Source organism: Salmo salar, chromosome ssa15, assembly GCF_905237065.1.
Source record: "Salmo salar chromosome ssa15, Ssal_v3.1, whole genome shotgun sequence".
In the NCBI taxonomy this organism is placed as follows: Eukaryota; Metazoa; Chordata; class Actinopteri; order Salmoniformes; family Salmonidae; genus Salmo; species Salmo salar.
The window spans coordinates 1755479-1770750 of record NC_059456.1 but is presented as its reverse complement, the minus strand read 5'-3'; the positions used below and the strand labels follow the sequence as shown (position 1 = coordinate 1770750).

Sequence of the window (15272 nt, the reverse complement as noted above, 5' to 3'; positions counted from 1 at the left end):
TATGGTGTGTTGGGGGGGCTGTCTGTATAGCTGGGGAAGATGTTTCAGGAGATATGGTGTATTGGGGGGCTGTCTGTATAGCTGGGGAAGATGTTTGAGGAGATATGGTGTGTTGGGGGGGCTGTCTGTATAGCTGGGGAAGATGTTTCAGGAGATATGGTGTGTTGGGGGGCTGTCTGTATAGCTGGGGAAGATGTTTCAGGAGATATGGTGTGTTGGGGGGCTGTCTGTATAGCTGGGGAAGATGTTTGAGGATATATGGTGTGTTGGGGGGCTGTCTGTATAGCTGGGGAAGATGTTTCAGGAGATATTCTGTGTTGGGGGGCTGTCTGTATAGCTGGGGAAGATGTTTTGGATATACGGTTGTAGGAGTGGGTATTGTTTTGAGTATTGTGATGTTGGTTTGTATCATGTGGTAGCTGGAAAGGTGAGTATGGTACATGTATGCATTACAGGATGTATTTTTGGTTTTATTTTTAAGGGGGGGGGGGGGCATTGGGTTGTGAGTTTTAAATGAAATGAGAATGTTTCAGTAAAGTAAGACAAAAAGTCTCTCTCTCTCTCTCTCCATGCATGTTTCAAGATATTTTGATGTGCGACCTAATCAAGTGATTGTCATGGATTTTGGGTTGACAATAGTGTGTTGTTGTTATATTATACTGTTTAAATAAGGCGCCATAATTTTACAAATTTTGTTGTTCATTAGAGTTGTTCAATACATACCATTCTTTAGTATATCTGGTGTAAATTCGTCCGGTGTAGATACGTATAGATTACATTTGGATTACATTTGTTAGGAGCCAGTAACATAAGCATTTTGCTGCACCCACTATAACACCTGCTATAACACCCGCTATAACACCTGCTAAACTGTGTATACGACGAATAAACTTAGATTTGATTTGATATACATTTGCCTACATCTTCATGTGCACTATGTCATAGCAAATTTATTTGAGGCTAACAGCTAGATGGCTAACACTAAAGATAATACCCACTGTTAGCAGTCCTCTATTAATATAACAGAAAATGTAACGTTGCTGTTGTAGCCTACTACATACCTAATGAGGACTATAGTATATGTACTCACAATGGTCGTTGCGCATTTCGCACTCTATGTGTCTCAAAGCCATATCAAAGAAATATTGGTTGTGAAATAGTTGCAATTGAGCTGAATATTGATACCTACAGAAACCTGAAAACCTTCTCCTCTATCTATCTCCAGGAGACCATGATGGACCCCTGACCCTATCACTCCTAACCCCTGACCCTCCTCTATCTCCAGGAGACCATGATGGACCCCTGACCCTATCACTCCTAACCCCTGACCCTCCTCTATCTCCAGGAGACCATGATGGACCCCTAACCTCAAACCTTCTCCTCTATCTATCTCCAGGAGACCACGATGGACCCCTGACCCTATCACTCCTAACCCCTGACCCTCCTCTATCTCCAGGAGACCATGATGGATCACACCCTGAGGACCATCTCCTACATCGCTGACATCGGCAACATCGTGGTTCTGATGGCGAGACGCCGTATGCCCCGCCCAGACTCAACGGACAGTGTGGAGGTGTCTGAACCTGACCAGGAGGAGAAACAAAGCCAGTACAAGATGATTTGCCACGTTTTTGAGTCGGAGGATGTGAGGATCTCTCTTTACCCTTACTCTCTAACATCTGTCTAATCCTCTCTCTCTCTCTCTCTCTCCCTATCTGTCTCTCACTCCCTTTGTCTCTTTCTCCCTTAATCTCCCTCTCTCACTCTCAATCTGTCTCTACTCTCTCCCTCACTCTCTCCCTCACTCTCTCCCTCACTCTCTCTCTCTCTCTCTCTCTCTCTCTCTCTCTCTCTCTCTCTCTCTCTCCCAATTTAATTCAATTCAAAGGATTTATTGGCATGGGAAACATATGTTAACATTGCCAAAGCAGGTGAAGTAGATAATATACAAAAGTGCAATAAACAATAAAAATGAACAGTAAACATTACACTCAGAGAAGTTTGAAAAGAATAAAGACATTACAAATGTCATATTGTATATATACAGTGTTGTAACGATGTACAAATGGTTCTCTCTCTCTCTTTGCACTCAAAAAGGTTTCAAAAAGATAAAGACATTTGAAGTGTTATATTATCAGCTATGTACAGTGTTTTAGCAATGTGCAAATAGTAGTATGAATAGTAAGGAAAGATAAATAAACAGACAAATATAGATGGTATTTATAATGTTTTTTGTGTTCCACTGGCTGCCCTTTTGTCATGGCAACAGGTCACAAATCTTGCTGCTGTGATGGAACACTGCGGTATTTCACCTAACAGATATGGGAGTTTATCAATCTTTGATTTGTTTCAAAATTCTTTGTGGGTCTGTGTAATCTGTGGGAAATATGGGTATCTAATATGGTCATACATTTGGCAGGAGGTTAGGAAGTACAGCTCAGTTTCCACCTCCTTTTGTGGCCAGTGTGCACATAGCCTGTTTTCTCTCGAGATCCAGGTCTCTCAATAGCAAGTCTATGCTCACTGAGTCTACATAGTCAAGGATTTTCTTAATTTTGTGTCAATCACGGTGTTCAGGTATTCTGCCAATGTGTACTCTCTGTTTAGGGACAGATAGCATTCCAATTTGCTTTGTTTTTTTGGTGGATTCTATATAGAGTGTCAAATAGCTATCTTTTTTCTTTCTCATAATTTGGTTGAGTCTAAATGTGTTTTCTGTCCTGGGGCTCTGTGGGGTCTGTTTGTGAAGAGTCCCAGAACCAGCTAGCTGAGGGGACTCTTCTCTAGGTTCCTCTGTCTGTAGATGAGGGCTTTGTGGTGGAATGTGTGGGCATCACTTCATTTTAGATTGTTGTAGAATTGAACAGCTTTTTTTTAATGGATGTTGATAACTAGTGTATAGTCCTACTTCTGCTCTGCTGGCATTGTTTGGGGTTTGTGTTGTACACAAAGTATATTTTTGCAGAGTCTCAATTGTGTGTGTCCCCCATTTTGTGAATTTTTGGTTGGTGAGCGGACCCCGGACCTCACAACCATAGAGGGCAATGTGTTCTATAACTGATTGAAGTGTTTTTAGCCAGATCCTAATTGGTATGTTGAGTTTTATGTTCCTTTTGATGGCATAGAAGGCCCTACTTGCCTTGTCTCTTAGATCGTTCACAGCTTTGTGGAAGTTACCAGTGGTGTGGCTGTTTAGGCCGAGGTAGGTATAGTCCTTTGTGTGCTCTAGGGCAACGGTGTCTAGATAGAAATTATATTTGTTGCCTTGGCTACTGGACCTTCTTTTGAAAAACCATTATTTTTTAGATTTACTGTCAGGGCCCAGGTCTGACAGAATCTGTGCAGAATATCTAGGTGCTGCTGTAGGCCCTTCTTGGTTGGTGACAGAAGCACCAGATCATCAGCAAACAGTAGACATTTGAATTCAGATTCTAGTAGGGTGAGGCCGGGTGCTGCAGACTGTTCTAGTGCCCTCGCCAATTCAGCTATATATATATATATATATAACACATACACACACATATATACATATATATACACACATACACACACATATATACATATATATATATATATAATATATATATATATATATATATATATATATATATATATATATATATATGTGTATGTATGTGTGTGTGTATTTATAGATATATACACACATACATATGTATGTATGTATGTATGTATGTATGTATGTATATATGTATATATGTATATATGTATATATACATATATACATACATACATACATACATACATACATACATACATACATACATACATACATACATACATACATACATATATATATACATATATATATATACACATATATACATATATATATATACACATATATACATATATATATATATATATATAGCTGAATTGGCGAGGGCACTAGAACAGTCTGCAGCACCCGGCCTCACCCTACTAGAATCTGAATTCAAATGTCTGTTTGCTGATGATCTGGTGCTTCTGGTGAATACGTGGTCTGTCATACGGTATTTTGATAAGAAGCCAATTTCACATTTTCTCAGGACATTATTTTCACAACATGTTGGAGTCTGCTATTGATGATACTGCAGAGGATTTTTCAGAGATTGCTGCTAACGCATATTCCACAGTAATTATTGGGGTGAAATTTGTCTCCACTTCTGTGGATTGGGATGATCAGACCTTGGTTCCAAATATTTGGGAAGATGCCAGAGCTGAGTGTAATGTTAAAGAGTTTAAGAAAAGCCCATTTGAATTTGTGGTCTGAATATTTTATCATTTAGTTTAGCATACCATCAACCCACAGGCCTTTTTGCGTTGGAGGGTTTGTATTTTGTCCTGTAGGTTATTCAATGCAATTGGAGAATCCAGTGGGTTCTGGTAGTCTTTAATAGTTGACTCTGAGATTTGTACATTATCATGTATATGTTTTCGCTCTTGGTCATGTGTTATATGGCTGAAAAGGTTGGAGAAGTGGTTGTTGTTTGTTTAGTGTTTTCCAATTTTCCCAGAAGTGGTTAGAGTCTATGGATTCTTCAATCACAATGAGCTGTTTTCTGTCGTGCTGTTCCTTGTTTTTCCGTAGTGTATTTCTGTATTGTTTTAGTGATTCACCATAGTGAAGGCGTAGGCTCAGGTATTCTGGTTCTCTGTGTTTTTGGTTGAATATGTTTCTCAGAGAGACTATGATTGTAAAGGTGCTCTGCCACTTCCTGGTTGCTAAAATTCTAATAGTTTGGCTAATTTCAGTTTGTGTGACAAAACAAGAAATGTATAGTATAGAGAATAATTGTACCATCTAAACCGCTGTGAAATATCTTGTCAATAATCAAAAATATGGTATTTTCAGCTGTTTGAAGCTGGTGTACGAAACCGAAAGTAAAAGAACAGGAAGCTTATGAAATACTGCACAAAGAACAGATCTACCGCTTCTTAGACTTGTGTTCAATGAGGATGACAGATCTATAACTCACATTTCTATGTGAATTTGTTCGTGTTGCCAGGAAGTTACATATTACAGCTTTAAATGATCCCTTTTCAATTAAATGTACTAATCATGCTCTTCTCTCACCATCTTATATTTTTCCTTCTTTCACAAACCCTGTGTACCTCTAATCATTTTCCCTCTCTCTCTTTCCTCTCTCCCTCTCCATCTCTCCTCTCTCCCTCTCCATCTTTCTCTCTCTCCCTCTTTCTCTCCCTCTCTCCTTCCTTCCCTTCCTTCCCTCCCTCTCTATCTTCTCTCTCTCACTTTCTGCCTCTCTCCATCTCTTCCTCTCTCCTCCCTCCATCTTTCTCTCTCTCCCTCTCTCTCTACCTTGATTCCTTCCCTCCCTCTCTCTCGCTTTCTCTCTCCCTCCATCTCTTCCTCTCTTCATCTTTCTCTCACTTTCCCAATCCCTCTTCCCTCACCCCCCCCCTCTCGCTTTCCCGCTCCAGGCCCAGCTGATAGCCCAGTCTATAGGCCAGGCCTTTAGTGTGGCGTACCAGGAGTTCTTGAGGGCTAACGGCATCAACCCAGAGGACCTGAGTCAGAGAGAATACAGTGATCTGCTCAACACTCAGGACATGTACAATGATGACCTCATACACTTCTCCAAGTCTGAGAACTGCAAAGATGTGAGTCTGTCAGTCACTGAGCATACACACACACACACGTCCAGAGCTCTCCCCTGACACACACGACACACACACACACACACACACACACACACACACACACACACACACACACACACACACACACACACACACACACACACACACACAGATGTATTGGTTGTGCCTCCCCAGGTTTACATTGAGAAGCAGAAGGGTGACATTCTGGGCGTGGTGATTGTGGAGAGTGGGTGGGGCTCCATCCTGCCCACAGTCATCATCGCCAACATGATGCATGCTGGTCCATCTGAGAAGTCTGGTCGTCTGAACATCGGAGACCAGATCATGTCTATCAACGGGACCAGTCTGGTAGGACTACCCCTGTCTACATGCCAGACTATCATTAAGGTACCTATCTATCCCTCTCCTCCCCCTTCTATGTCTCTCTCTCTCTTCCTCTCTCCTTCCATCAACAGAACCAGTCTGGTAGGACTACACCTCTCTACTTGCCAGACCATTATTAAGGTATCAATCTATTCCTCCCTCTATCTCTCTCTCTCCTCCATCTCGCTCTCCTTCCCCTTTCTCCTTCTCTCTCTCTCTTCTTCTCCAACACTCTCTTTCTCTGGTGAGACTATCGCTGTCTACCTAGAGGCTAGTAAAGGACATACACCTCTCTGTTTATCTATTTTTTCTCAATATCTCTCCTTCCTTTCATAGCCGCGGGAAGTAGGGGGGCTGAGGGTACCCTCTAATAAATCACAATTTAAAATATTTAAAATATCACCCCAAAACATGTTCCCGCAGCCATGCTTCCTTTATTTCTCAGCTCTCTCTTTCCTCGCTATCTCTGTATACAATCCTGTTCTTTCATTCCTCACTCTCTCTGTATACTCTCATTCTCTTGTAATGACGTATTCTCTTTTACGTAAGAACGTGAATGCCAAGGACAGTACACACAGCCAACATCTACAGTGCCTTCAAACTGACCATCTCTCACCTCTGTTAGGGTCTGACTCCTGTCTCTCCTCTCCTGTGCAGGGTCTGAAGAACCAGTCTCGTATCAAACTGAACATCTCACCTCTGTTAGGGTCTGACTCCTGTCTCTCCTCTCCTGTGCAGGGTCTGAAGAACCAGTCTCGTATCAAACTGAACATCTCACCTCTGTTAGGGTCTGACTCCTGTCTCTCCTCTCCTGTGCAAGGTCTGAAGAACCAGTCTCGTATCAAACTGAACATCTCACCTCTGTTAGGGTCTGACTCCTGTCTCTCCTCTCCTGTGCAGGGTCTGAAGAACCAGTCTCGTATCAAGCTGAACATCGTAAGGTGTCCTCCCGTAACCACGGTGCTCATCAGACGACCTGACCTCAGATACCAGCTGGGCTTCAGCGTACAGAATGGCATTGTGGGTATCGCCATGGAGACCATGTGTTGTCTAGTGATGTCATGAGCCCCAAACTTACTGGGCACTTGACTTTGTTTGCTTTGAGATCATAACATTTTGTTTGTTTGTGTGTACTGTGTACTTTATACTGTGTACTGTGTACTTTATACTGTGTACTGTGTACTTTATACTGTGTACTGTATACTGTGTACTGTATATTGTAGTGGCAACTCTTTAAGTGATGGACTCATGTTTTTGCTGAAACTGAATAGCTGAATTTAAGTTCAATTTCTCTTCTTTTTTTTTTTTTTGTGTGTTCGTTGCACAGAAGACATATTTCTACCACGTATGGACTAAAAAAAGTATATCTTATCTTAAAGGCCCAGTGCAGTCAAAAACACATTTTTGTTCCCTGTGTTTTATATATGTTTCCACACTATCAGGTTGGAATAATATTGTGAAAATGATGATAATGCCCTTTTAGTGTAAGAGCTGTTTGAAAAGACCACCTGAAATTTCAGTCTGTTTTGGTGGGATGTAGTTTTGGTCTGCCTGGTGACATCAGCAGACTATAAATTAGTTAATAGACCAAGAAGAAAGAGTTCCAAACCTTTCTGCCAATAACAGCTAGTTTTTTTTTCCCCCTCCCCACTTTGACCACACCCAGACAGTCCTAGCAAAATTCTTGTTTGAGAAATTGCTCTTTGCTAAAAAGCAATTTAGGTTTCTTTTTGACCATTTTAATTGAAAACAATCACAGTAATGTACTTAATTGTTACCCAGAAATGATTTGATATTGAGATAAAAACGGCTGAATTGGACCTTTAAGCTGAATGTCTTTATGTCTGTATGGCTGTATGTCTGAATGTAATAGTCTTTTATGGACCATCTCCTCCACACCAACAGATCTGCAGCCTTATGCGAGGGGGCATCGCTGAGAGGGGAGGGGTCAGGGTTGGCCACCGCATCATCGAGATCAACAGCCAGAGCGTAGTGGCCACGCCCCACGAGAAGATTGTCCACATCCTGTCCAACGCCGTGGGAGAGGTGAGGTCACAGGGCAAAGGTCCTCCTGTGCTTCTAACCCTAGAATATGTTACCAGAGATAAACAAGACTTGTATGAATCGGTTATTACTGTCTCAGCTTTTAGGGTTAGGGTTGAGGTTAGTGTCGAGGATGGGGTTAGGGTCGAGGATGGGGTTAGGGTCGAGGCTGGGGTTAGGGTCGAGGCTGGGGTTAGGGTCGAGCCTGGGGTTAGGGTCGAGGCTGGGGTTAGGGTCGAGGCTGGGGTTAAGCCTAGGGTTAGGGTTGAGGCTAGGTTAGGGTTGAGGCTAGGTTAGGGTTGAGCTAGGGTTAGTTTGAGGCTAGGGTATTGAGGTTAGGGTTAGGGTATTGAGGTTAGGGTTAAGGCTAGAGTTAGGGTTAAGGATGGGGTTAGGGTTGAGGCTGGGGTTAGGATGGGGGCTAGGGTTAGGGTTGAGGCTAGGGTTAGGGGTTTGAGGCTAGGGTTAGGTTAGGGGATTGAGGCTGGGGTTAGGGTATTGAGCCTAGGGTTAGGTTAGGGTATTGAGGCTAGGGTTAGGTTAGGGTATTGAGGCTAGGGTTAGGGTTGAGGTTAGGTTAGGGGTTTGAGGCTAGGGTTGAGGCTAGGGTTAGGTTAGGGTATTGAGGCTAGGGTTAGGGTTGAGGCTAGGGTATTGATGCTAGGATTAGAGTTGAGGCTAGGGTTAGGTTAGGGGATTGAGGCTAGGGTTAGGGTTGAGTCTAGGGGTAGGTTAGGGTATTGAGCCTGGGGTTAGGGTTGAGGCTCATAAATATGATCAGCATGACTCTCTTTCTTCACCTCTGACTTTCTCTCCCTCTTTCTCTCTCGGGTCCACAGATCCACATGAAGACGATGCCAGCTGCCATGTACCGCTTGCTAACTGCCCAGGAGCAACCTGTTTACATCTAGAACTGACCTCACCCTCTGACTCTTCACCTTTGACCTCTTCTCCTGACCCCTGACCCCAAGCATCACTGCACCCTCTGTGTGTGAGCAATTCCTCCCCCTCTCCCCAAACCCCAGCTCACCATTGGAGAATGAAGCTTCTATAGCCTTACGAGTGGACCTGCCATGTGCTCTAGATTACTCTCCAATCCGATTGTTTTGCTGTGGAGAGTAGAGGTGGGCTGTACCAGACAGCTTGTTCAAGCCCCTCCCATCCCGAGGGTCATTTCCTGCCCTTGTCTCTCATTCTCTCCCTCTGTCTTTTTCCCCTCTCTTTCTCTCAGCATTATCTCTCTCCATTCTCTCGACCGGCTGCACTCATCTGATGTAATGTTAGGGTTACCTCTGTGTTCTCCCACAACACAAACAAGAAGAGAGGGAGTGTGAAACCTGCTGATTAACAAGTGTTACCACTCTGAACAACCAACCACATATTCTTCCTCATAACATTCCATACCTTCCAGCTAACATTAACGAGAGTCGAGACAGAGGATAAAAGACTCTGGTAGCCCACCAGAACAGATAAAGAAAACAAAACGTTTCCATCTTTCCAAGTTTAGTTTTTCCCTTTATTTTGTCTCCAGTATGTTTTTATGGCTGAGATTTGGGCTGATTTATCCAGCATTCCAAGCTGCTTTGTCTCTCCTCTATGCCCAAGCATCTGTCACCCACCCAATGATTTACAACCTTCAAAGGAATCCATGTTCCCTTACAAAAACATACGTGCTGTCCAAGAAAACCAGTTCTACAAGTCCAGAGACTCGGCTAGGCACGGCTCCAGTCACGTGCACGGCTGATATTGGTCTATTCACGTGCACGGTTTATTTCCACCCTGGGAAGAGCAGGGGAAGAACTGCATCATCAAACCGCCATATGTCAGAAGAGTTTAACATTAAGGATTTTACAGGCACTCTGAGACCAGTGCTAATGTGATACATTCCATCCAGAGCCATGTATTTTCTGAATATAATATATGGCTTTGTTTTCTCTGATGGAGCAACAAGGGGTGATGGGCTTTGTCTGGTCTGATGGAGCAACAGGGGGTGATGGGCTTTGTCTGGTCTGATGGAGCAACAGGGGGGTGATGGGCTTTGTCTGGTCTGATGGAGCAACAGGGGGTGATGGACTGTCTTTGTGCCTCCTGGAAAAACGGGTTGTAGCTGAATACTGTAGTACGATAGCAGAAACCCTGGTGAACTACAACAGAACACATCCATCTAAATCAGAGGATAGATAGCAGAAACCCTGGTGAACTACAACAGAACACATCCATCTAAATCAGAGGATAGATAGCAGAAACCCTGGTGAACTACAACAGAACACCATCTAAATCAGAGGATAGATAGCAGAAACCCTGGTGAACTACAACAGAACACCATCTAAATCAGAGGATCGATAGCAGAAACCCTGGTGAACTACAACAGAACACATCCATCTAAATCAGAGGATAGATAGCAGAAACCCTGGTGAACTACAACAGAACACATCCATCTGAATCAGAGGATAGATAGCAGAAACCCTGGTGAACTACAACAGAACACCATCTGAATCAGAGGATAGATAGCAGAAACCCTGGTGAACTACAACAGAACACATCCATCTAAATCAGAGGATCGATAGCAGAAACCCTGGTGAACTACAACAGAACACCATCTAAATCAGAGGATAGATAGCAGAAACCCTGGTGAACTACAACAGAACACATCCATCTGAATCAGAGGATAGATAGCAGAAACCCTGGTGAACTACAACAGAACACATCCATCTGAATCAGAGGATAGATAGCAGAAACCCTGGTGAACTACAACAGAACACCATCTAAATCAGAGGATAGATAGCAGAAACCCTGGTGAACTACAACAGAACACATCCATCTAAATCAGAGGATAGATGGCAGAAACCCTGGTGAACTACAACAGAACACATCCATCTAAATCAGAGGATCGATAGCAGAAACCCTGGTGAACTACAACAGAACACATCCATCTAAATCAGAGGATCGATAGCAGAAACCCTGGTGAACTACAACAGAACACATCCATCTAAATCAGAGGATAGATAGCAGACACCCTGGTGAACTACAACAGAACACCATCTGAATCAGAGGATAGATAGCAGAAACCCTGGTGAACTACAACAGAACACATCCATCTGAATCAGAGGATAGATAGCAGAAACCCTGGTGAACTACAACAGAACACATCCATCTAAATCAGAGGATCGATAGCAGAAACCCTGGTGAACTACAACAGAACACATCCATCTGAATCAGAGGATAGATAGCAGACACCCTGGTGAACTACAACAGAACACATCCATCTGAATCAGAGGATAGATAGCAGAAACCCTGGTGAACTACAACAGAACACATCCATCTAAATCAGAGGATAGATAGCAGAAACCCTGGTGAACTACAACAGAACACCATCTAAATCAGAGGATAGATAGCAGAAACCCTGGTGAACTACAACAGAACACATCCATCTGAATCAGAGGATAGATAGCAGACACCCTGGTGAACTACAACAGAACACATCCATCTGAATCAGAGGATAGATAGCAGAAACCCTGGTGAACTACAACATAACACATCCATCTAAATCAGAGGATAGATAGCAGAAACCCTGGTGAACTACAACAGAACACCATCTAAATCAGAGGATAGATAGCAGAAACCCTGGTGAACTACAACAGAACACATCCATCTAAATCAGAGGATAGATAGCAGAAACCCTGGTGAACTACAACAGAACACCATCTAAATCAGAGGATAGATAGCAGAAACCCTGGTGAACTACAACAGAACACATCCATCTGAATCAGAGGATAGATAGCAGAAACCCTGGTGAACTACAACAGAACACATCCATCTGAATCAGAGGATAGATAGCAGAAACCCTGGTGAACTACAACAGAACACATCCATCTAAATCAGAGGATCGATAGCAGAAACCCTGGTGAACTACAACAGAACACCATCTAAATCAGAGAATAGATAGCAGAAACCCTGGTGAACTACAACAGAACACATCCATCTAAATCAGAGGATAGATAGCAGAAACCCTGGTGAACTACAACATAACACATCCATCTGAATCAGAGGATAGATAGCAGAAACCCTGGTGAACTACAACAGAACACATCCATCTGAATCAGAGGATAGATAGCAGAAACCCTGGTGAACTACAACAGAACACCATCTAAATCAGAGGATAGATAGCAGAAACCCTGGTGAACTACAACAGAACACATCCATCTGAATCAGAGGATAGATAGCAGAAACCCTGGTGAACTACAACAGAACACATCCATCTGAATCAGAGGATAGATAGCAGAAACCCTGGTGAACTACAACAGAACACATCCATCTGAATCAGAGGATAGATAGCAGAAACCCTGGTGAACTACAACAGAACACATCCATCTGAATCAGAGGATAGATAGCAGAAACCCTGGTGAACTACAACAGAACACATCCATCTGAATCAGAGGATAGATAGCAGAAACCCTGGTGAACTACAACAGAACACATCCATCTGAATCAGAGGATAGATAGCAGAAACCCTGGTGAACTACAACAGAACACATCCATCTGAATCAGAGGATAGATAGCAGAAACCCTGGTGAACTACAACAGAACACATCCATCTGAATCAGAGGATAGATAGCAGAAACCCTGGTGAACTACAACAGAACACATCCATCTAAATCAGAGGATAGATAGCAGAAACCCTGGTGAACTACAACATAACACATCCATCTAAATCAGAGGATAGATAGCAGAAACCCTGGTGAACTACAACAGAACACCATCTAAATCAGAGGATAGATAGCAGAAACCCTGGTGAACTACAACAGAACACATCCATCTAAATCAGAGGATAGATAGCAGAAACCCTGGTGAACTACAACAGAACACATCCATCTAAATCAGAGGATAGATAGCAGAAACCCTGGTGAACTACAACAGAACACATCCATCTAAATCAGAGGATCGATAGCAGAAACCCTGGTGAACTACAACAGAACACCATCTAAATCAGAGGATAGATAGCAGACACCCTGGTGAACTACAACAGAACACATCCATCTGAATCAGAGGATAGATAGCAGAAACCCTGGTGAACTACAACAGAACACATCCATCTAAATCAGAGGATAGATAGCAGAAACCCTGGTGAACTATAACAGAACACATCCATCTAAATCAGAGGATAGATAGCAGAAACCCTGGTGAACTATAACAGAACACATCCATCTAAATCAGAGGATCGATAGCAGAAACCCTGGTGAACTACAACAGAACACATCCATCTGAATCAGAGGATAGATAGCAGAAACCCTGGTGAACTACAACAGAACACACCATCTGAATCAGAGGATAGATAGCAGAAACCCTGGTGAACTACAACAGAACACATCCATCTGAATCAGAGGATAGATAGCAGAAACCCTGGTGAACTACAACAGAACACATCCATCTGAATCAGAGGATAGATAGCAGAAACCCTGGTGAACTACAACAGAACACATCCATCTGAATCAGAGGATAGATAGCAGAAACCCTGGTGAACTACAACAGAACACCATCTAAATCAGAGGATAGATAGCAGAAGAGATTACCCAGACTGAATCACCAAGTAAAGCGTCTTCATTTTTGTCATGCTGAAAATTGGATTAGATTGTGCACCAAACTGAAATTAGGGTTAGGATTAGACTGTGTTACAATACCAACTAAAAAGTTCAATGATATTATTTTTTATTTTATAATGGAGAAATGTACATTCCACCGTCTTATTTAATAGACACACAATTTGTTTTTATTTTGTCTTGAATTTAATCTGCAGTATTTATGCGAGACCATACTGTAATTATGTTAATAGGACATCATATATTATAATATAGTGCATTGCATTTGGATCTCAATCTTTATACTTGAAGGATGTTCATCATAGTATAGGAAATGGGCCATTATTTTGTTTAAAAAAATATATATTTATGCTTTTATTTTTAGATTTAATTTTGTTATCTCGCAGATGTGATGAATTTAAGGTACTTTGAATCAACATAATCTCACAGTTCTCTGGTGTAAATTTATTCACAAATCCTCAGTGATCTGCTGCATGAAGGGGCTAGACTACAAGGGATTAAATAGGCTACAGCAGGCTTCCCCAACTGGTGGCCCGCGGTTCATTTTATTTGGCCACCCAAGTTTTCCACATCAACAAAAAATAAAATATATTTATATATACTACCGATCAAAAGTTTGGACACACCTACTCATTCAAGGGTTTTTCTTCATTTTTACTATTTTCTACATTGTAGAATAATAGTGAAGACAAAACTATGAAATAACATAACATGGGATCATGTAGTAACCAAAAACGTGTTAAAAATATCAAAATATATTTTATATTTGAGATTCTTCAAATATCCACTATTTACCTTGATGACAGTTTTGCACACTCTTGGCATTCTCTCAACCAGCTTCACCTGGAATGCTTGTCCAACAGTCTTGAAGGAGTTCCCACATATGCTGAGCACTTGTTGGCTGCTTTTCCTTCACTCTGCGGTCCGACTCATCCCGAACCATCTCAGTTTGGTTGAGGTCAGGAGATTGTGGAGACCAGGTCATCTGATGCAGCACTCCATCACGCTCCTTCTTGGTCAAATAGCCCTTACACAGCCTGAAGGTGTGTTGGGTCATTGTCCTGTTGAAAAACAAATGATAGTCCCACTAAGCACAAACCAGAAGAGACGGCGTATCACTGCAGAATGCGGTGGTAACCATGCTGGTTAAGTGTGCCTTGAATTCTAAATAAATCACTGACAGTGTCACCAGCAAAAAGCACCCCCACACCTCCTCCTCCATGCTTCACGGTGGGAACTACACATGCGGAGATCATCCATTCACCTACTCTGCGTCTCACAAAGACATGGCGTTTGGAACCAAAAATCTCAAATTTGGACTCATCAGACCAAAGGACAGATTTCCACTGATCTAATGTCCATTGCTTTGGTTTCTTGGCCCAAGAAAGTCTCATCTTCTTATTGATGTCCTTTAGTAGTGTTTCCTCTGAACAGTTGATGTTGAGATGTGTCTGTTACTTGAACTCTGAAGCATTTACTTGGGCTGAAATCTGAGGTGCAGTTAACTTTAATGAACTTATCCTCTGCAGCAGAGGTAACTCTGGGTCTTCCTTTCCTGTGGCGGTCCTCATAAGAGCCAGTTTCATCATAGCGCTTCATGATTTTTGCAACTGCACTTGAAGAAACTTTCAAAGTTCTTAATGTTCC

At 42.3% G+C, this 15272-nt stretch overlaps 1 protein-coding gene across 3 annotated transcripts in view; it reads left to right on the top strand.

The window, feature by feature from the left end:
* Nucleotides 1-12319, top strand: part of LOC106570823 (amyloid-beta A4 precursor protein-binding family A member 1) — a 67053-nt gene extending 54734 nt beyond the window's left edge. For all 3 annotated transcript variants that reach the window (XM_045695331.1, XM_045695330.1, XM_045695329.1), the window contains 6 exons: nt 1457-1645; nt 5443-5622; nt 5797-6009; nt 6886-7005; nt 7891-8031; nt 8868-12319. In XM_045695331.1, the coding sequence (XP_045551287.1) occupies nt 1457-1645; nt 5443-5622; nt 5797-6009; nt 6886-7005; nt 7891-8031; nt 8868-8939 (915 nt within the window). In that variant the 3' untranslated portion in view covers nt 8940-12319. The remainder of the gene's footprint in view (nt 1-1456; nt 1646-5442; nt 5623-5796; nt 6010-6885; nt 7006-7890; nt 8032-8867) is intronic.
* Nucleotides 12320-15272: the final 2953 nt, after the last annotated feature.